General features: G+C 43.7%; 1 protein-coding gene across 2 annotated transcripts in view; it reads right to left on the bottom strand.

Moving 5' to 3' along the window:
- LONRF2 (LON peptidase N-terminal domain and ring finger 2) overlaps positions 1–21,485 on the bottom strand; it is a 37,066-nt gene that overhangs the window by 8,309 nt on the left and 7,272 nt on the right. For both annotated transcript variants that reach the window (XM_056328128.1, XM_056328127.1), the window contains exons 2-9: positions 11,333–11,451; positions 7,948–8,070; positions 6,807–6,968; positions 6,102–6,327; positions 4,040–4,136; positions 3,571–3,685; positions 2,130–2,251; positions 1,258–1,416 (exon numbers count right to left, since the gene is read on the bottom strand). In XM_056328128.1, coding sequence (XP_056184103.1) covers positions 1,258–1,416; positions 2,130–2,251; positions 3,571–3,685; positions 4,040–4,136; positions 6,102–6,327; positions 6,807–6,968; positions 7,948–8,070; positions 11,333–11,451 — 1,123 coding nt within the window. The remainder of the gene's footprint in view (positions 1–1,257; positions 1,417–2,129; positions 2,252–3,570; positions 3,686–4,039; positions 4,137–6,101; positions 6,328–6,806; positions 6,969–7,947; positions 8,071–11,332; positions 11,452–21,485) is intronic.

Raw genomic sequence — 21,485 nt, 5'->3', positions numbered from 1 at the left:
TGCAAAGGGAGTTATCAGTGATGTCCTAGGGTCGTTTTGTCCTCACTCTTACAAGTATTTGCTTCCAGAAAATTGGTAACAAGCCTGAAAGGGACCATGGAGCATCAGCTGCTGTTGAAGCCTGAACTTCGCTGCATGCAGCACTGACAGCATGCCAAATGGCATGAAGCACAGGCAGAGCCAACTGGAAGCTGCAACATCTTCTGTATTCTTACTGCCACCTTACCATCCAGTCTGGGAGGGAAAAAAAATCCAAACAAATAAAACCCTCAAAAAAACCCGCAACTGAACTGGACATGGAAAGGATGCCAGGCCCCAGTATGACTGCCCTCCTCTCAGCTCCAGTGATGATCACCTACAAAAATGCTGCTTCCTGAGGATGCCTGTCTAATGTGTTCTTAAAAATTCCCATTCTACAATCTGCATTATGCCAACATACCTTCTGAAGACAGCAACTACCTATCACATCTAATAAGGCAGACCTCTCAAGAGACCACCTTGTATTTTTCCCTATGAGCATCTTCTTATCCCCTTCACCCAAAAACCTATTATCTATAAAGGACTTAAAAACCTGAAGGTTTTCATAGAATAGTCTGGGTAGGAAGGGACCTTTACCAGTCATCTAGTCAGTTTCCACATAGGGAGCTGGAAACACACCAGTATCAGAATTCACAAAAATGAATTAAAGGCAAGATCATATAGAACAACAACACAACCCACTCACTGCAGATAGTTTAGACATTGCAACACGGTGGTAAAGACAAACATCAAAATTCAACATTCAGCAGCAAAACAGACTTCTCAGCCAAGGGTATACTTTGTCTCATTCAAATGATACCACCTATGCAGGAAAGCTATGGAAGGTTTGGATATTTTTATTTTTTAATATTATTTTTGGCTTTTAAAATAGAGTAGACAGAGGAACAAACTTACCCAGACAGAAAACTTTCACCAGAACAAACAGGCTAGAAAGCTTTCCAACCACACAGACAATTAGGTGCTATTTTAGGAGTCTGTAGTAGCAGGATAAGTTGTATTCTTGCTATGCATTCAACAGAGGAGCAATAAAAATTACGTCTTTGCATCAAAAGGGATGTTTAAGATACAAAACTAAAGAGCCAGCAACTTCAGTATTGGTACATGCAGGACTGGAAGGAACTGCAGTAGTTTGGAGAGACAAGTATACTGTGCTGTAGTACTCCATTAGCATCACAACAGCTTCTGCAACAACAGGACATTCTCAGCTCAACTCCTTACCCTTTTAATTCGTCAGCTAAGCACATGCCAAACTGCTTGGTACCAGTTTCCATGCATCTTCTTATCATTAGACGATAACGAGGCTCAAAGACATGGAGTGGGCAAGGGATGGTAGGGAAGGCCATGGTACATACGAAGATGGGAACATCTTTATTCAAACTGTAAGATAATTGAGGAAAAAAAAGTTCAGGCTTTTTCTGGCAAGTGCTACATTCAGCATAAACCCTTAATGTGACATTGATTCCAGTGGTTTCCTTAGACTTGCTCTTCGCAAACCTGTATGTGGTTGAGGTTTGTCATTTTTACAAGACAAACATATTTCAGGACTCTCTGTCAATACACTAAGGAAACAATGCCTCTAACCCACTTCCATGTTCAAAGCATGATGGTACAGAATTTCCAAGCTCAGTAAACCCCTTTAATTTTGAGGAAGTCCACTAGTCCACTTAAATTTTTTCAGGCTTAATTGCATGTTGGGTGGGTTTTGGTTTTTTTTCAGCTGAGTTGTAGCACAAGATCCACAAGTCACTGACAAAACCAGATCCTTGAACTTTTCCCAACCTGAAGTATAACCCATTTACAACTTGAATTCTACTCCCAGAAAAAAACCCATACATTATACATTTTAAATCTATTATATTGTTTCAGAGAAAAAAGCAATGATCTTCATTTTTAGAGTATCATCGTGCCTCTCTAACATCCAAGCACATTTTTACTTGTTTTGTATTTTTGACACCTTTACAGATAAACATCTGGCAGGTTCCTTTACAAATTCATTCAGTTTGTGCATTTTCATAAGCAAATGAAGATTTTTCAGTAATTTAGATTGGAAAATACATTTCTGTAACAGCTGTCAGTAGTAAATAGCTTACTTTGACAATTCCTTCATTTCTTCCTCATACACTTTCTTCCTTTCAGATAATTCTTCTGGTAAGTAACGGACTATCAGTTCTTCTGTAAGGACGGTCTTCTTGTAAGTTCTGCTTGCCAGAAACTGCAAGGAAGAGTCAGCTCTTCAGTCTGACAACAAAACAAGTAACATCTTCCCAACCCATCCCTTTCCTAAGGCCAAACAGCACATTAGTCAGGATGGTACCGATTCCTCCTCCTTTCCAGCCTTCATGCATCAAGACTTCCACTTTAGGGTATGTGGTTGACTCCAGTGCCTACTTAACTATAACCCCTGCCCTTTTTTTGGCAGAATTTGTACCACCAGCAAGAAAAGACAATCCCTCCTCACTTTTGCAGAAGACACATATTCTTTTCACCTAGAGCTGCCAGATTACTGCCAAGAAGTACTCCAAGTATGACAAACATTATGTCTGCTGGAACAGAAGCATTGACCAAGGAGTGACCATTCCTCATTCACCACAGGTAGATACACAAACTGGAGATGCAGTATGAACAGGGCTATGGCTGGGACTCCCAAAGCATAAGCCTGACATGATACTGGAAGCCTCTATTGCTTTAAGCACCAGCAAACCCCTCCTTGTCTTCCAAGAAATGACAAAATATATTATGGAGCAAATGAGGTCTGTGCACATCTTCATGCTGCTGTGGGTACCACTGTGCTGCTCCTGTTTCGTAGAATAGTTTGGGTTAGAAGGGACCTTTAAAGGTCACCTTGTCCAACCCCTGCATTGAGCAGGGACACCTTCAATTAGATCAGGTTGCTTAGAGCCCTGTCCAATCTGACCTTGAATGCTTCCAGGGATGGGGCATCTACCACCTCTCTGGGCAACTTGTTCCACTTATTTCCCCACCCTCATCGTTAAAAATTTCTTCCTTATATCTAGTCTAAATCTACACTCAGTTTAAAACCATTACCCCTTGTCCTATCACAACAGGCCCTGCTAAAATGATTGTTCCCATCTTTCTTAAAGCCCCCTTTAAGCACTGAAAGGCCACAATCAGGTCTGCCTAGAGCCTTCTCTTCTCCATGCTCAACACCCCCAACTCTCTCAGCCTCTCCTCAAAGGAAAGGTGTTCCATCCCTCTCATCTTTGTGGCCCTCCCTCTGGACCCACTCCAACAGGTCCATGTCTTTCTTGTGCTGAGGACCCCAGAGCTGGATGCAGCACTGCAGGTGGGGTCTCACCAGAGCAGAGCAGAGGGGCAGAATCACCTCCCTTGACCTGCTGGCCACGCTGCTTTTGATGCAGCCTGTGAGTAGAGCAGAGGAAATACCCACAGAGTTTTCTTTCCCTTTCATTCTTTTTGTAGAATTATGTATTGTAATTATAGAATATAAATTCTACTTTCAGAAGAACACAACTTTGTGCAGCTTTGTTAATTGGGGCATGACATACTTACTTCGGACAGTTTTTCTTTGCAGAGTGGGCAATGTGGATTATGGTCAAGGCAACGCTCAAGGCATTTGAGGCAAAAGGTGTGTCCACAGGGGGTGGTAACAGGTTCATAGAACAACCTGAATATGCAAACACAGAACAGAAAAGCTGAGCTGCCAACAATAACAATTCAGACTCCCAAACTGTGGAAAGGGGTGACTAGACCAAGCCATGTCTTCCTTTCCTGCTTCTGTACAAAGCAGGTGACAGTTTTATCTAAGGACCTAAAAATGAAAACCTTCTAAGTGGTAAGCAATGGAGGCATAATGGAGAAAGCCGCATCTGTAAAGATTCACCAGATGCAAGGTCCAGCAAAAAGGAACACAGTAACGATTTAGACATTCTCTGGCAGGTTTCCCTTCTGATACCATGAAAGGCGTTTTCAAAAGCTAGAAAGGCTTTCTGATTGTAATCCTAGGTCAATGCAGTCGTACCTCATGCAGAGGGAACACTCAAAGTCTGACGCATCCACCAGAGTTGTTGGTATTTCACTTGAAGTGACAGCGGTGTTTTCAGGTAAAGCATCTGCATCTAAGTAGTTAAGAAGATGATTATAGTAAATATTGTAGTACTGCAATTTCAGATGCTGTTTAAGTTGTTTTTCCATAAATAACCCAATTTATCTCTTTCCTTCTTTGAAGTTTTGTTCCAAACAAACATATTTTCCACCTAAGTTTTAGACTTTCTGGCAGGAAATCTTCTGGAGAGCAGAGGATGTGTATGGCCAGAGAAAGCACTTTAGAACTGAATACCCATGATTTACTTCTCAAAAAATGGCTGGTGTTTTAAAAACTAGACTTTAAAAAAAAAATAATATTGCTTTGCTACCACCACCACCCCCACATCAGCCAGGCCAGATGTTTTAAAGTACATCAAGTCCAGAATTTAATTTGTTTACACACAAACTATTTCAGTGTTTATTATAGATTTCTCAGCAGGGGTAATTTTTCTTACAAGTATAAAAAAGCTTACATTCTTCTAGACTAGGCTGCTGTGCAAATCCCAAGTTTCAGACAGCTTAAAGTTTAAGGACTACTGGAGTTGCATTAGCTAATACTGATTTCACTAGCTCAGCACTCTGCAAACACAGAGGCAAAACATTTCACTTAAAGTTCTGCCCACCCTTGTTTTTTTGGGGGTGGTATATCCCTGTCGTTAACACGCTTAAAGGGTATGGACTTCAAACTTCACAGCAGCAGCATTTCAGCTCAGGAGCTATCAGCTCAAGCTTCTAATGACGTTTACACAAGCAGATTCTGCAGCTTCTTTACAATCCTCATCTTTGCTGCTCAGTGATGAGTTGCAACAGAGCCATGAATGCTGCCTCCACATCCTTTTAATTAACCAAATTCTTGACCATTAAAAAAAAAGCTCAGCTTTTTATGCTAAGTTAAAACACTAGGATGTTTTGTTAAAGGATAACATGCTCAGCATCTGGTTCATCTCAAGCACAGATGGGATAGGGGAGAGGGCACGGGTACTGTGTGGGCCTACAACGAAAAACACCGTTATCTTTAACCTACATCTCATGTTAGCATTTAGTAATAGCAAGAACCCAACTGTGTTAATTCTGCAAATAGTAACATGGCATTGGGATCTAGCACAGACCAGAAATTAATGGTTATGGGTAAAACACCATGTCTGTCCTTCACTGTGAAGACACAGGCAGGTCAGATTTCACAATCTATTTACTGAGTCTGCAGTTCACAGGGAAGAACAGGGTTTTTCCCTTGACAGCAAGGTGATCAGAAAGTGGCCATACACTGATCATTTGCAGAAGTGGCAGACCGACAGCAGCGCTTGAGGACTTTTAACATCTCAAGGCAGAAGTCAGATTTGAGGAAGAAGCGTAGGTTTTTGTTTTCAAGGGAAAAAATGTACACTAGTACAGCTGCATTTTTGACATCCTTTTTAACCTATTATTTCATGACTCAGTGCAACATACTGCCTTCAGCATTTTTATACCGAGTACTAAACCCACTTTGGAGGTCTTTGTTAGAAGCTTGAGAGGCATACCAATTGTAAGCACAGCTATCAAGTGACAGAAGACTGGGGGGGGGGCTTATTACCCTTTAAAAGACTTCTTTGTTTGCTTGGAAAATTTCATTTAAATTTGCATGTGACTGTTTCTGATGCCTGTTAAAAGATTAGTTTCCAGGCTTACTGCATCTTTCCTTCATATAGAAAGACAATAAAGTTCAGCTATACCTCTCAGACCTAGAAAATGGAAACGGCACTGGCAACACAAAGACTAAACTGTTAGTGGATTACACATTGGAAAGGGCCCATTTGAGAAAAGAAAAACAGTGTTCATTGAATTTATTGAAACTGCTCTGGAATAAGACTAATAGGCTGTTACAGCAGAAACAAACACATCAGACAAAATATTATTTCAATCACTGTATGGAATGTTTCACTGACACCTATGAAAAAGGAGGAAGAATATCGTTTTTCAGTATATGCAAAAGAAATCCCCTTTTAAGCTACAACACAAACCTTTTCTAGGAATTTTACTGGGGACATCCAAGCTTTGTAAATCCCTCATATCACTGGACAGCTTTCTTTTTAAGCCAACCCCAGGTAAACTGGAGAGAATAGCTCCCAAAGACTTCTTATTGTCTTCAAAATACAGATCCAGAACATGATGTGAAACAGGAGAATCAGTGCTTCTAAATACATCAGATTCTTGGGACGGGGTTTTTGTTAACCTGAACACAGTATCCTAAAAAAATTAAGAACAGTTATATACAGCATGAGACAATTTTGCTTTGTTTTTTCTATTAGTTGTATATATCAGCAATAGATCAATGTGCCCACAATGAACTTAGCAAGGGAGAAAGGTCCATATCAGAGAAGTCCACTCTCCAGTTGCATGAAATAAGGCCAGTTTTCTCCCTACAGCTCCTGTCTCTAGAAATTACGTTCCTGTCATACTAAAATCGAGTGGGGGGAAAAAAAAAAAAACCAATGCCCACAAATATAACCCATCCCCACATGAAGGTATCACATTGTTTTCTGAAGAGTTTCATTCTCTTATTCTTCTGAGAAAGTACATCCCAAGAAGAGATCCAACAGCAATGGAGAAAACAGGCTTACCATGAAAGTAAATGCCTACATGAGCATGGACAAAGACAGTGTCACACAGATCAGAGAGATCCTTGCGTTATTTGTGGTATTTATGTTGAACACTTTTTACTTTACCTTTGAGGACCCAGCAACAGAGCTATCTTCCACAGCTGACTGTGTGTTTATGCTACTCAGAAATGCAGGTTTCAATCTTGTATGGGATGTTCGACTAGAGAAAGGTGCTGTTAGACTATCATGCACATTTTCAAAGGCTGGGAAAAACATCTCACACATTATCTAGTCAATTAAAGAAGAAAAAAGTAATTACGACACAGGCATTTATGTTTGTACAAATACAGATATACAAACTTGACAGCTTCTGAAAGCAAAGAAGCTTGCAACAACCAGGACATCCTGCATTCCCCAGTGCCCACAGGAAACTGGAATGGCAGTTGTCGTCCCCCCCCAACAATCACAGACACATCCCAAGGTGCTCTTCTGGTGTCTACCTCCCTCCCTGAAGGCTTCTTCTCCCCAGGAACATCCAGAGTGGCAGTCTGTTGCATCCTTCTCCTGTCCCTACCTGTCTCCACTCTGACCCTCAGACCCCTGCCTCCTTAAGTCTTCAGACCATGCTCTCCTACCAAAACCATTTAACAGAGATGTGTTTAAGCTCTCCTCATGCCCTGCATCCAAGCAGATTTCACCCCCAGCTAAAAGCTAAGAGCCCATTCCCCCTCTCACCAGTGAGGCAAGTGCCTAGCCAAATTCCTGCTTCTTTTTATAAGCTGCTGCCTGTATGGACAGTCATGGAGAACTTCACCATGGCTGGTTAGCACCAAGTGCATCTAACTTCCCAAAGGGACAAACAACTACACAGAGACTGCAGAATTCTTCCAGGATAGGGCAGCATACAGCTCCCCCTTTCTCAACCTTCTGTCCCACTTCACACTTAAAAGGGATTTTCTAATAGGCACTAAAACTAGCAGCCTCCACACGTACTCAAATCTGGCCAACATACTGCAAGTGTTATTTACAAATAACAGCAGCCAAACCTACAGATTTGCAGTGAAATTCATGAATACACAATCTCTCTGGTTGAGGCATCAGCCAAACCCAAGCAGCGCCTTGTACAGAATAAAGCTAATAAGGTTTATTGGAGAGTCTATTGAATCAAATTATCCTTTAGCTGTTTAGTACCACCTGAAATGACACAAACTTTACTTGGCTAGAGCAACAAGACAGCCCAGAAGTGGGCATCAAATACATCGTATACCTTTTGGGCTTCTTTCTTCATTGAGCTCCATTCAGGATTTAAGGCAACACAGTAGAGAAACTCCTTCAATGCTTCCTCAGTCCTTTCCAATCCAGAAAGAGCTTTTGCTTTCACATAATGGCCCTGTTCACAAGAAGGAAACATTCAAATCTAGAGATCATTTCTGAAGTGGCAGGAAGTCACCAGCAAACAAACTTGGAAGTTCATGCCATTCTACAGGTGAAGAGTAAGCTTTTTAGGTAACATCTTTGACACATGCAACTGAAGTCAGTCAGTCCCTTTGGCTGAAAGAAGATCCCCCAGGAATCCACTGCTGCATCACCTCCTGCCAAAGACACCGCTCTTTTCCTCACAGGGGACCCGATGCAGAACAGGGAGAGAGATCTGTCTCCCCAGGGACCAAAACTACTACATATGCCACTGGGCTTGATACCCCAGAGAATGGTTTCACATACCAGGGCAAACTTAACAGTAGTGAAGCTGCACGGAAAGGCAGTGGGGCAAGGGCAGGCTGGAGGGAGCAGCTGAGTGAACAAAACATTTTAGGTTCAGGCCACTCTCCTCCTGGGTGTCTTACTGGGACAGAGATTATTTTTCACCTATTTTGTTTGGCTAGAGAAGACCAACGACATTAAGAATTTAGGGCAACTTACCAATGTTTAACCTGAAACCTTTTAGCCCACCCTACCTCTCCCATGTCCTAGAGTAACACGTGCGTGGCCAACAGGTATGGTAGTCAGCCTGAGGACACATCCTACTTGACTTATTACTAGTAGCACGAGAGGAATGCCTCACCTCTGAACTTCCCCACAGATACCAAATTGCAGTTCAATTCTGACTCTGGAAACTACCTCCTTAACACTGAAAAGAAAATCAAGTGTGCATTTAAACATCTGCCTCTTGCTTATTAGACAGAAGCATGCTCTGCAAGCCCACCTCTGATCCACACTAATATCTTTAGGCTGTGCTGAAAGTACAATTTCACTAGACCTAGAGAATAGTTAGATAAGCAGATACAGTTTTCTATCCTTCGTACTAAATGCTATAAGATCCAGTATCACACAATCTTCCTGAGCAGAGGGTTCCCTCACTCTTTCAATATAGCCCTTCAAGCTGAGGCCTGCCAAGATCTTTACCTTTCTACGGTCAGGAAGGAGGTTTGTACCAAAAGCAAGTAACAGGCACTGTGTAGGACACATTAACTAACCTATGTTATTTGGTGACCTTAACAAGAAGCCTCAACACACAATCTCTCAAGGTAAAATACTTTCTTCTGAATGCAGTCAAGAACAGAGGTACTGTGAGGCCTGACCATGACCTTACTATTTTGATGCTTGCACAGTCTCTGTAAAAGCTTTTCAGAGAGGTCCTAACATGCCTGACAGTCATCAAGACTACTCCACTGCACTGGGGAGGCTGCAAGGCTGTCTGGCCGTGTCCTGTAGGGCCACAAAAGCAATTTCCCTAACCAAGCTGCAATGGAAGACTGAGCTGGGCTGTCAATGGACAAAATACCTAAAGATCCAACACCAGAAGTTAGGCTGAGGGACTAGAGGCCCCTACGCTTCAAAGACTACTGCTGCCACCCTCTCTTTCCTATTTTCACATGGCCCTGACAAGCAGTGGATTGAAGGGTAAGGTACAGGCAGGACCTTGTGCAGCAGACAGGAGGGCATCTGCTTCTATCTGCCACATAAAAGTACAACTGGAAACTTCTCCCCACCTCCTGGCAGAGAATCCAAGGACCTGCTTTTCATAGCAACTGAAAAGAAACAACTTGTCTGTTGCTCTAATGCCTACAGGGGACCCAAGAGCTTCACTAATAACTCAGCGAGCCATTACATTTCACTTATCAATAAACCAGAAGGTACTAGTAGGTGAACACCTGCCTCTCAGGAGCTTCTCTCAGAATGAGTTTAATTTTAGTCTATTTTTAATTTTAACTACACAGCACATGTTTCTGCCACTGGAGGAGATGCCGCAAGATCAAAACAAAGCAGATGACCAGAATTCCTGAAGAACATTGATTCTGGATCAGCAGAGTTTATGTGGTAGTTTTCTCACACACAGGCAAGAGCAAGTGAAATGCGTCTGTGAAGCTGCTTGTTATGCCATAATGATAAATCTAATTTTCAATTAGCATTCTTCAGAGATGTGATTAACAAAATCTTTATCTGCCTACAACTGACATGCATCACATTTCCATGGATTCAAGGCAAACTGAGAACATGCTTCAAGAAAACATCTGAACAGGCATAATTCATCTTTTTCCCTCTACAGAGAAACCCAGCCAACACCACCCAAGATTGATTCCTGACTTGATGAGAAACGATCCTAGACAAAAGCAAATCAGAGGCAGGGGGAAGATTACAAACTCTCTTCAAATAAGAAAGCATTTAACGGGTTAGTCAGATAGCCTTCAGAGACAAGCATCTAACTTGCCAGAAACTAGATGCTTCAGACAACACCTCTCTGCTAGCCCCAACATCTTCCCCAACTAGCAACAAAGAGCTAGCTGCAGCCCTCTGTGCTGAGGCAGGCGACTGAGGGGTTTCATGCACACAGTCTTCACAGGGAAGCCAAGGTCTGCCCGAAATCCTTCTCCAGCTCCCCATGCTACCCTCTCTCCAGGCAGCACCCATCGGCTTTACCCAGTCAAACCTGTGCTGCAGTAGTTTTGCTACTGATGGGCGAGGGATCAACTGGAGGTGTAATCCTAGGTGAGGCAAGCTGTCGGACACCTAGTCTAGCCTCAGGCGGGTAACAATGGGTACCAAGTGCTTCTCCCATTTCTCTCTCATAATATCATTTCTGATGCTTGCTTCAGACTGCCTACAAACCAGCGCTCCTTGTAGCACTTCCTTTCATTATGAAAAAAAAAATCCCAACCCCCTCTATGAATCACCATGACGCAGACAGAAGTCACAGATATGAAGTCTTAGTATTAAAGCAGGGAAAAAAAAAATCCTGATACAGTCTGAGGTGCTCCTCAGAAAGACACATTGGCCAGCAGGCTGTTAAAGCCACCCACTGTGTGGGACAAGCCATTCCAGAGGGACCTGCAGGGCCATCCCAGGCTGCCAGAGCCTTAAGGACCCAACTCTGCTGCCAAGCTGCACTGCCAGCCCTAACGGATCAATGGGCACCAGCACAAACCAAACCACATCACCAGCTGCCCACCACTGAAGTCTCACCAGCTGGAGACACACTAAGGACCTTCCAGACTTGTCCTATGAAGAACTTAATTCCCAGTAGGCATTTCCAGCCCTGTTCATACTGTCATGTTCTTCCAACAACATCCCGAGCAGCACTGTCCCCACCACAGAGAGAAGCCCTGAGAACAAGCAGTTTTCGTTTGGGTCTTTATGACATGCAAGCACCATACCGCAGGCCAGTGGGGTTTGTTTCGGCAGAGGATGTCCGCGTCGTGAAGTGCTTGCTGGTAGTTTTTCATCAACGTACAGAGTTCCGCTCGCTGTGCTATAAGTGAACACTTACAAGGAGCTGGAAAACAAAAATGGTTGCAAGGAGCTCCATTAGAAGAAGTACTAGGACATGGTACAACACAAGTAACCTACTTTCCAGCCAGAGTAACTTAAGCACTACTGCACAGCAGTTACATTTATACTATCCTAAAATAGAAAAAAAGGCGATTTCTTCCTTCCTTCTTAAAATATATTCCTCTCAGCCTGGAAGCAGCCTCTGCATTTTTATCTAGCAGGACAGATTTCATCTTTTACATACAGGATGCTCTTTCCCTCATCTTGCTCATAGGACACTTAAAAAAAAAAACCTCCTCACAAGTGCTTCTCCCCCTAGTGTGACTTGGCTTTGCTTCAAAGAAATCACCAACGCAGGACTTGGGCTAAAGCATTCCTGTAAGCTTCGCTTCTTTTTTTTTTGAAAAATTTTAAAGAAAAATGTATGCAGCCTTCTTATTTCATATCCACTTGCCACCTGTGTACCTTCGCCCTCCTCCTCAGGGCAGGCAAACCTCTCACGATCACACACATTGCCTCAGTACCCACACATTCATGAACCATTCAGTTTGCATGGATTATGAACATCTCAAGCATTACTATTCCATCCTTTCCTAATGTCTCTGTAACACATTTTAAGATTGAAATCTTCCTCCAGCATAAAATGTCATAGAACCAGAAAGAAACTTCAGCTGATCCATGCTCAGCTTGTCCACCAGGACCTCCAGGTCTTTTCTGCAGCACTGCTGTCCAGCCCACCCCACCCTGTTGCACAGGATTACTGTCCCAGGCATGCTTGCCTTTGCTGAAGTAGGCAAGACTGGTCAGCCCATGCCCCAGGGCGTTGGTCTAAATGCAGCTCTGTCCTCCAGCACATCAAACACTTCTTCCATCCCCAGTTTGGTGTCAGGAACAAACTTGCTGACAGTGCACTCTGCCCACTCGTGGAGGTTGTTAATAAGGTGTTGAACTGCGCCAGTCCCATTACCAACACCTGAGCAACACCACTGGTAGACATCCACCCAGTAGCAAGCCACTAACCACCACCCCATGCCCCTAATGGTCCAGCCAGTTCTCCACTCCTTCCACCTCTACCTCCCCAGCTTGGCCAGGAGGATGCTGTGGCAGACTGCATCAGCAGCCTTGCAAAAAAACACACTAAGCCCTAGGCAATGTTCCGCCTTCATCCACTAAAGGAAATCTCTTCAGAGAGGAGATTTAGGTGTGATTTGTTGTTGGTCAGTCTTTATCTTCCTGTGCTAGGAAAGACCCCCAGAGGGCTGGAAGCTGGCTGCTGGAGGGTGGCAGCTAAGTGCAGTAACCCTTACCCAAACATGAGCTGGTTAAAAATGTATTAAATGGCATCTAACTTCAAAAAAGCTTCAAGGTGTGCTGAGAAACAGTACCGCCTCATTTCTACAAATTTTAAACTTCACCTCTAAGCTAGCTCTCTCCAGACTTCTTCTCCAAGCATCACCTCCTGCATGTCCCTATGCAGGGCTCCTGTCTCCGTACCTCTCCTGTTCTCTCTGTCCTCCTATGGCTCACTGTTTGCACCTTGCCTTAGCATGAGCACCCTAAACATGTCCTCAGTAAGAGCATGTGCCCATGAAAAGCCTAGGCACACACATGCACGGACACACAGAACAATCACATAACTGCTGCAGGTGCCACCATTCATTAAGGTCAAGTGCCGACCAGAAGGGATGGCCCAAAATCACATCCCCCTACCGCCTCCTTCCCTCCCTTCAGCTGATGCTGAAGGCTCACGCGGCAAACCAGGCTTGTGTGGTTACACAGAGAACCAGAGCAAGCAATCAACTGACTGAGAGCTAATCCAATAAAAACAAACAAATAAAAAGGTTTAAGAGGATCAGTTTCCCCTCAACTGGTTCACTGTACAACCATGCAAACACGAGTGCCAGGACAAGGGATGAGAAGGAAAGGAGCAGCAAGGACTGTTGCCTTTTTTGGCTGTAGCATGGACTGATGCCAGATGTACTAATTGCAGAATGACATACCAGGGATGATGCTGCTCCACTGGTCCCAAAGAGTGACGGCTAGAGACTACACCTAAAATAAGGAGCTCTGCAAAAGCTAGCTCACACTGTAGGTTTCTGTGTGGGTTTTGTTTTTGTCTTTGATTGTTTTTTTAACTATTACTACAGCAGTCTGCACGTGTGATCTACGTTTCTAGCTATAATTCTTAAAAAGACTGCAAGTGAAATTGATTGAAAACAATTAACCCAAGAGCTTCAGAAGCAAGCTTTTTCTTTTAGTAGACGTTGAAATACAAAATCATTTAAATTTAGCTATCTCTTAAACCATCTGTGTTTTCTGTTTGTATTAAATATGAATGCAGACTCTGTATTTCTACCATCGTGTCTGCTGCAGAGTATTGCTGCGGACCATACTGAGGCGGATAGACATGGTAAGGACGGAGCACTGGGTGGGGTATTTTTTGGCACCATCGGGGAAAGGAAGCAGTGCAAGATTAGGGGACAGGCAAGCCAGCTTCCTGTGCTTCTGTTCACTACTGCACATGTCAGCCATGCTCATGCTTCCTAGTGCTTTTCAGCACACAGTTCAGCACAGTTCATACATTCAGCAGACCCACAGAGAGACCAGCTTCATCAGCTCTTTTTCAGGATCTTGTCTCCACTGCAAGTTTTAAGCCAAAAAAAGCCACTGCAGAGCACAACGGTGTGGCAAAGGCTACAAGTCCTCCCCAAGCAAAGTCCAAAGGCTCTCACAGCACGAAGGGAAAAATAAGCTACTGAAAAAACCCAACCCCACAGCAAACCAGAAAAAGCTACATGTACTCAAGGCTTATACCTATTGTTCACTGAGTCTCAATCAGAAAGCATAATAAGGAAGGTGTGGCCCATATTAATGAGTAACTGGTAAGGAATGTTTAGTTAGCCAAGACAGACAGAAAGGGGGTTAAGAAAAAAAAAAAACCCAACATACAAACCAAACCCAACAGCTCTGCTAAGGAGAGCAGTATTTATGACACTATAGTGTTAACAGGTTTTCTACAAGGAGATGAAGCAGTTAGACAAGACGCCTTAGCAGTGCCCAGCCACCTCCATTCAAGCTCACCCTACTCAGAGGCACATCAGCACAGACCAAAAGCTCACCAGCTCTGCACCTGACCCACATGTCCCCTTGTCCCCTGCCTCCTGTTGCCGGTGGGACCACCCTGGGAGGGCCCACAGCTGGTCCCAGGGCATGGCTAGATGGACTGAAACCTCACTCTGTCAGCAGAACCATGGCATCGGCTGGCTGGCTCCAACTTACGGTATGTGTTTAAGTGGGAAGAACAAGTGAACATCCAGCTACAGCCTAAATAACTAACTACAGGGTTCCTATAAGCACCGTGATATCGAGTTGTTCCATGCCACCACATGTGCCATGGTGAAAAAAGTCACAGAAGGTGGACAGAGATACTTTGAGGACATAAGAGTTTGCAAATGCTGCTAGGTGCCAGTATACCGTAACTGTCAAGTTTGGGGGGGGGGGGGGGGGGGGGGGGGGGAAGGGAAGAGACCACCAAAAACTGTAAGTCACACAATAACCAATAGTTTGTTTTAAAATAATGCACCCATTCTTTTTTCTGGAGGTAAAAAAAAAAAAATCTTTTTTTCTTTAATGAAATGACTTATTATCTCAGGCCAAATTAAAAAAGAAAAGCATAGAAAATTTTACTGTTTCCACAATACCAGCAGATGGCATTTCCTGAATCAAACCCTTCTGGGAGCCTGCAGCTGCACAGCAAAATTTATGTCCTTGTCAGCATCAGGGATCCACTGCTGAGGCTCCAAGGACCTGCAGCTCCAGGCAGCTGGGACGGAGACTTTCAGAGCTACAGGTCCTGGGAGCATTCCCACACAGCTCCCTCCCGCTCAGCCACAATCCCACGGCACCAGACAAACCCACGTCCAAGCAATACCCAGAGTGGAAGGGCTTGGTGGCGCTTTGCCTCCTGGACCCTCCTGCGGACCACCCTGTATTGCCTACCCTGAATGTGGTTATCAACTTGAATTTTCCAGCAGTGTTAACTTTCTGCTCACACCACCTTTGCACTCATCTGCAGATGTTTGGTAGATTGTGCTTTTACTTATGCAGAAGCTAACAGCCAAAATTACTTTTCCAGATATGCCCAAGCATTCATGTTCTTAAAAAAAAAAAACAACTATGCTGATCCAGCTCAGAAGGCTGACAGTGCAGAAATCCCCAGAATCTCCTTGTGCCAGGACGGCAATCAAAGCAATTAAGAGGATTCACCAAACCGACCATAGATGACAATAAAAGTTTTACTGTAATAAACTACCACTAAGACTTCTTCCAGGAACTCAGTACAGAAAGAACAAGCTTGAAGTTGCTAGAACTCCCTAATCCTCCTTATCTGACATTATTTCCTAGAAAAGCATGTTTTATTGAAATCTGATTCAATCCTAAGCGTATTTCCTGAATGCACGAGCAGAACTGAAACACCACCATAACAAAAAAACCTTTCAGTCTTGTTAGTAAGTCAGTCTATGCAGGAATTCAGGGAAAATTTTTCCCACATTTTAAATAAATTTCTGCCCCTGGAGAGAGGAGGAAATTTGGCTTGCTTTGTTATGTTATGCATTCAGTTCTGAACAATTCAGTACTGAAACTTTTTCATAAGCTTGAAAAATAATATGAAACATTTATTTTTGAGTATTTTGATTTTGATGAGTAGCATTCCTCAGGGATCCATACTGGGACCAGGGCTGTTCAACATCTCTGTCAGCAACATGGACACTGGGATTGAGGGCACCCTCAGCACGTTTGCCAACACCACCAAGCAGTGTGGTGCGGTCACCAATCTGGAGGAAAGGGAGGCCATCCAGAGGGACACTGACAGGCTTGAGAGGTGGGCCCGTGTGAACCTCATGAAGTTCAATAAGGCCAAGGGCAAGGTCCTGCACATGGGTCAGGACAATCCCAAGCACAAACACAGGCTGGGCAGAGAATGGATTGAGAGCAGCCCTGAGGAAAAAAAACTTAGGGGTGTTGGTGGATGAGAAACTCAACATGGCCCAGCAACACGTGCTTGCAGCCCAGAAAGCCAGCTGTATTCAGGGTTGCAACAAAAGCCGCTCGGCCAGCAGGTCGAGGGGGGTGATTCTGCCTCTCTGCTCTGATCTGGTGAGACCCCACCTGCAGTGCTGCATCCACCTCTGGGGCCCCCAATGTAAGAAGGACCTGGACCTGTTGGACAAAGTCCAGAGGAGAGCCATGAAGACAGTTAGAAGGCTGGAGCACCTCCCCTATGAAGACAGGCTGAGAGAGTTGGGGTTGCTCAGCCTGGAGAAGACAAAGCTCCAGGGAGACCTTATAGCAGCCTTCCAGTACCCAGAGGGGGCCTACAGGAAAGCTGGAGGGGGACATTTTACAAGGGCAGGCAGTGCTAGGACAGGGGGAATGGCTTTAAGCTGAAAGAGGGTAGATTTAGATTAGCTATAAAGGAAGAAATTCTACACTCTGAGGGTGGTGAGGCACTGGAACAGGTTTCCCAGAGAAGCTGTGGATGCCCCATCCCTGGAAGTGTTCAAGGCCAGGCTGGATGGGGCTCTGAGCAACCTGGTCTAGTGTGAAGGTGCCCCTGCCCATGGCAGGGGACTTGGAACTAGATGATCTTTAAGGTCCTTTCCAACCAGACCATTCTATGATTTCAGTGAAAAATTAGCAAGATTTAGTCATCAACTGAATAGCAAGCTAGTTTCTCTCCTCCAGATTGCATGCAAGCATGAGAAGTCTGCACACACAAAAAATGGATGGACAGGGGTTGTTTGGTGTAGGATGGGAGGGAAGGGTGGTAAAGGAAGGAGTACACTTGATAAAATAATTAACAGAAGCAGTAAAGACATTCAGGACATTCAAATAAAACTTCAATCCACAGCAAAAATGAAAACCAGGGTCAGCTTCCCAGAACTGATGAAGAGGGACAATGATCATGATGGCATACTTGCAGCCAGCAAGCCCATCTTTTCTCACTTATCAGTCCACCTTAATTGGATTAATAACTAGATTTAAAAAATATTAATATTTTCTCTAATATTATGGCTTTTCCTCCCTGCATTTACATCACTCGCAGTCTTCAGGAGGTAAAGTAACTGAAGACCTCAGAAGCATGCAAGAGGCTTTAGTGCATAGAAGGATGCAAGAAAAGATGCCTCTTCCTCCATAAGCCCACTCTTGCAACCAAGCACCCTTCTACCGTGACTACAAAGCAGGCACTCATGAACAGTACTCTGCAGGGAAACATAACACCTATTTCCACTGGGTGACCAACACTGGCAGACACAGCAACACAGAAGTTTAGAGGCTCTTGAAATAGGCTGCAGTAAGGAGAAGCAGCACCACAGGGTACCAGCATCCTCCATCAGAGCCTGCACCACCAGGCAGCAGCTGGTTTGCGCGTGCAAAGGCTGCCTCCTTCATCCACAGCCACACTGCCAACAGCCAATGTTACAAGAAACATCACTTCCTCTGATGGAATCTCTCCTCCATCAAACTTTTTTTTTTTAATCTTCATGCAGGTATGAAGTATTTTTTCTTCATGGTTTTCTTTGTTCAGAAGGGCCCATTGCAAATTTCAAAAAGCCACCCCAAGCCAAAGTTTTCTCCCCCATCACCTCCACAGGGAAGGCAATTCAGACACGACCAGAGCGCCCCAGTACGGCTCATTTGCACTAAGCAGCTACAGAACTGGTCTGTACCTTACTGGGGATTTCACCCCTACACACAACCTAAGCACACAGCACACTGAGATGATAAAGCAGAGACCTGTTTAAACTGGACAAGCTGCAGCCACCACTTCGCTAGCAGAAATGAAGGGGCAATGCTCCCCCTCTTTCCCTCCCACCCAAAGATACAGGACCATCAACCCACTTGCTTCTTTGACACTCTGCAGCATGCTTACCTACGTGCTCTCTGGTCTGGGGTTAGGGAGACATCAAGAAACTCCCTCGTATTATCACTTTGACTGAAAAGACACTGAATAGTGATAGGACAAGGGCTAATAGCTTTAAACTGAAAGAGGGTAGATTTAGATCAGATTTAAGGAAGAAAATCTTTACTGCGAGGGTGGTGAGACACTGGCACAGGTTTCCCAGAGAAGCTGTGGATGCCCCATCCCTGGAGATGTTCAAGGCCAGGTTGGATGGGGCTCTGAGCAACCTGGTCTAGTGGAAGGGGGGGATGAAACCACATGATCGTTAAGGTCCCTTCCAATCCAAACTATTCTATGAAGAACACACCATTTTAAGACCAAACTAACTTCTTTCTAGGCCTCTGTATTTTGCTGTTCAAAAGCCCTGACTGAAGAATAGATTCTTCTGTGTGCTGGACAAAAAGCTTTAGATTACCAGCAGTTTTATTTCAGGCTCAGGAAGTGCTCAGCTAGGAAGCTCCACATGTTATTTAATGCTGGACCGTCATTACCACTAAGCACAGCTAATCACCACTCCCATCATTACTCGGGAGAAACATTTTAAGGGAAGTTATGCGCTACGTGGAAGCAGACCTGCTACAAAGAAGGTGCAGCTAACTTTGTCCTTGCTTTTCTGTTGTACCTCTAGCATCACGAGGCAGTAGCATGTCAGACCACTTCCAGTAACCTACAGTTCAGCTTTCATTCCCACAACTGCAGGGCCAACAATAACCTTTTTTACAAACCCATTAAGTGGTGAATTGCATGGTACAGCAGAAGTCCTCAATTCAAGAATGTTTCAGCATAGAGCTAAGCATAATACATTAGATTATTACTCCCTCCTACCCAAATCCTAATCTTTCAAGGCTGCTAGATGCACGCTACTCTTCTTAGGCAACATAGCATGAATCAAGACCCCTTCCCTGTATTTTCAGTTCTACTCTACCGTTTGAGCATTTGGGCACTGCTTCAGGTGACGTAACCCAAGTACATCCATGGCCGCTTAGCCCTAGTATAATATAACTATTAAGTACACAAATGTGACTCATCTTCAATGCTTACTAGTTCTCCCAGCATTTAGTTCAGGGTTCAGGCAAGGTTTCCTACCAAAGTCCCAGTCAGAACTGCAGTATCCTCAAACAGCAGGTACAGAGACTGTCCAAAAGCATGATGCCTACAGACTGAAGTATGAAGATTTAAAAAGCAAGCTTCAAAACTGAAACAAAACACCTCAAGAGGTCAACCCCCTGCATGATCTCCAAAGCACCCAAGGAAAAGTCCTGATCCCCCCTAGGAACAGGGAGCTGTGCTCAGTGCACATGAACCTGCAATTGCAAGGAGACTCCAAAGATGCGTGGTGCTTCGCAGCCAGGAGGGACCAGCTATGATTATAGTTAACAAGATCATTTTACAGCCACACATTCTATCATAATAGAACTTCACCGGTGATTACCTAGTTGCTCACTTTGTCATGATCAGTGTATCAGCTACATTTCTACCAATTACTCTTTAGGTCTCTATAACCTTTTCTTTTTCCAGTTAAAGCTTATCTCAGCCCAGAATTTCTGGCTCTCTGCAAGCTACAAAAAGGATCTTGTTTCTCAGTTATGACCTCACTGCTGCTGTCCTCAAATAAAGGAAATCACTTAATGCATTTATAAAAGAGAAAAGGAGTCATGCAGTACCCTGCTAATTTAAAGATTAGGAAGCACAAGTCAGTTCTATAAATGTCTTCTTCCAAAAGCAAAAGACATTCTGTTATACTTTATCACAGCAGAAGAAAAAATATGCTGTTTGAAGAGACTTCAGACGTTCTGATGTGTAAGTATGGTTTGTTCTCTAGGACTGCTGAAGTAGTTCAATTATTTATAGGAAATTATTCCAAGTTACATACGGGGCGTGGAGCAGAAATACCCTATCTTAACTGGTACATAGCTGTAAGTTACATGAGAAATGTTAACTACTTAAAACCACACCCAAAGACTGTCTACTGTACAGCATGATGCCTTCTCACCTTTGTGTCTGTGATGGATAAGCCTCCTGTCCACCATGGCCTTACTCTTACAGCCCCCCAAAGCAGATCCTGCAGAAGCAGGCAAAACTTCCAGAGATCCAGCTACAGGATCTGAGCTTCCAACTGCAAGCCCTTTACAAATTAGGAGTAATACGAGCTCCTGCTCTGAAGTACTTGACATGTTTCCAGTGCTGTCACAGATGAAGTATTTACTACTATTTTTCAAGCACTACCTCAGCAAAAAGAAAAATAGATAAATGGGGCGGGAGGGCTGAGGGACAGAAATCTGCAAAGTATTTTCTGTTTAAAAATAGCTCTCAGACTACTGCAACAGTCTCTAGGTAACCTTGACTCCTACTTTTGCACATTTTTCTGCCCCTGTAAAAAAGAACAAAGAGCTTTTGGAGGCACGTTTTAAGCAGATTCCAAGAGGCGTTTTTACAAAGGGATGGGAAAGTTCCTTTTTTAGCACAAATCCTCTAGGCAGCAAGCAACTACTATTATTTGTAGCATGAAATTTCAGGAAGACTACCTCTCATTCTTCACTTGGACATCACACTTCCTTTTAGGAGCTACAAAATTAAGTATCTTTCTGATTAATTACCAAATGACTGAACCATTTGCTGTTCCAGCAGTCAGGACAGCTGTCTACTATGACTTTTTTTTGTTAATAGCTGGTACAACATCAAAGACTTACTACTTTACTACTGGAAAGCATTCCCAAGACCCTGTGAGGACAACTTGGTCAACCTCTTTTTTTAAGCACATCAGAAAAAGACAACTGACCTTATCTTCTAATAACAATCTTCTAGAAATAAAGTACAAAAGAAGAGATCATTAAAGTGTACTTAATGCACTTAATTCATATATAGGCACATGTGGACATGCTCTAGAGGTTTTCTTTGAACAACGTGACTTCAGTGCAAGCGCACTACTAAGGAGCACAAGCTCTCAGAATACAGCAGCAGAATTAATAAAATGCATACTATGGCATCAGTCACCTTTATAAAAATTTAAGCACAGCTTTCTAAAGAGAGGTCAGCAGCTTCCCTTTGCGAACAGGGACCCTTCCTTGCTTCTT

Source organism: Falco biarmicus, chromosome 2 (assembly GCF_023638135.1).
Source record: "Falco biarmicus isolate bFalBia1 chromosome 2, bFalBia1.pri, whole genome shotgun sequence".
In the NCBI taxonomy this organism is placed as follows: domain Eukaryota; kingdom Metazoa; phylum Chordata; class Aves; order Falconiformes; family Falconidae; genus Falco; species Falco biarmicus.
Note: the sequence above shows the minus strand (reverse complement) of the source record. Positions and strands in the feature narration are given on the sequence as shown.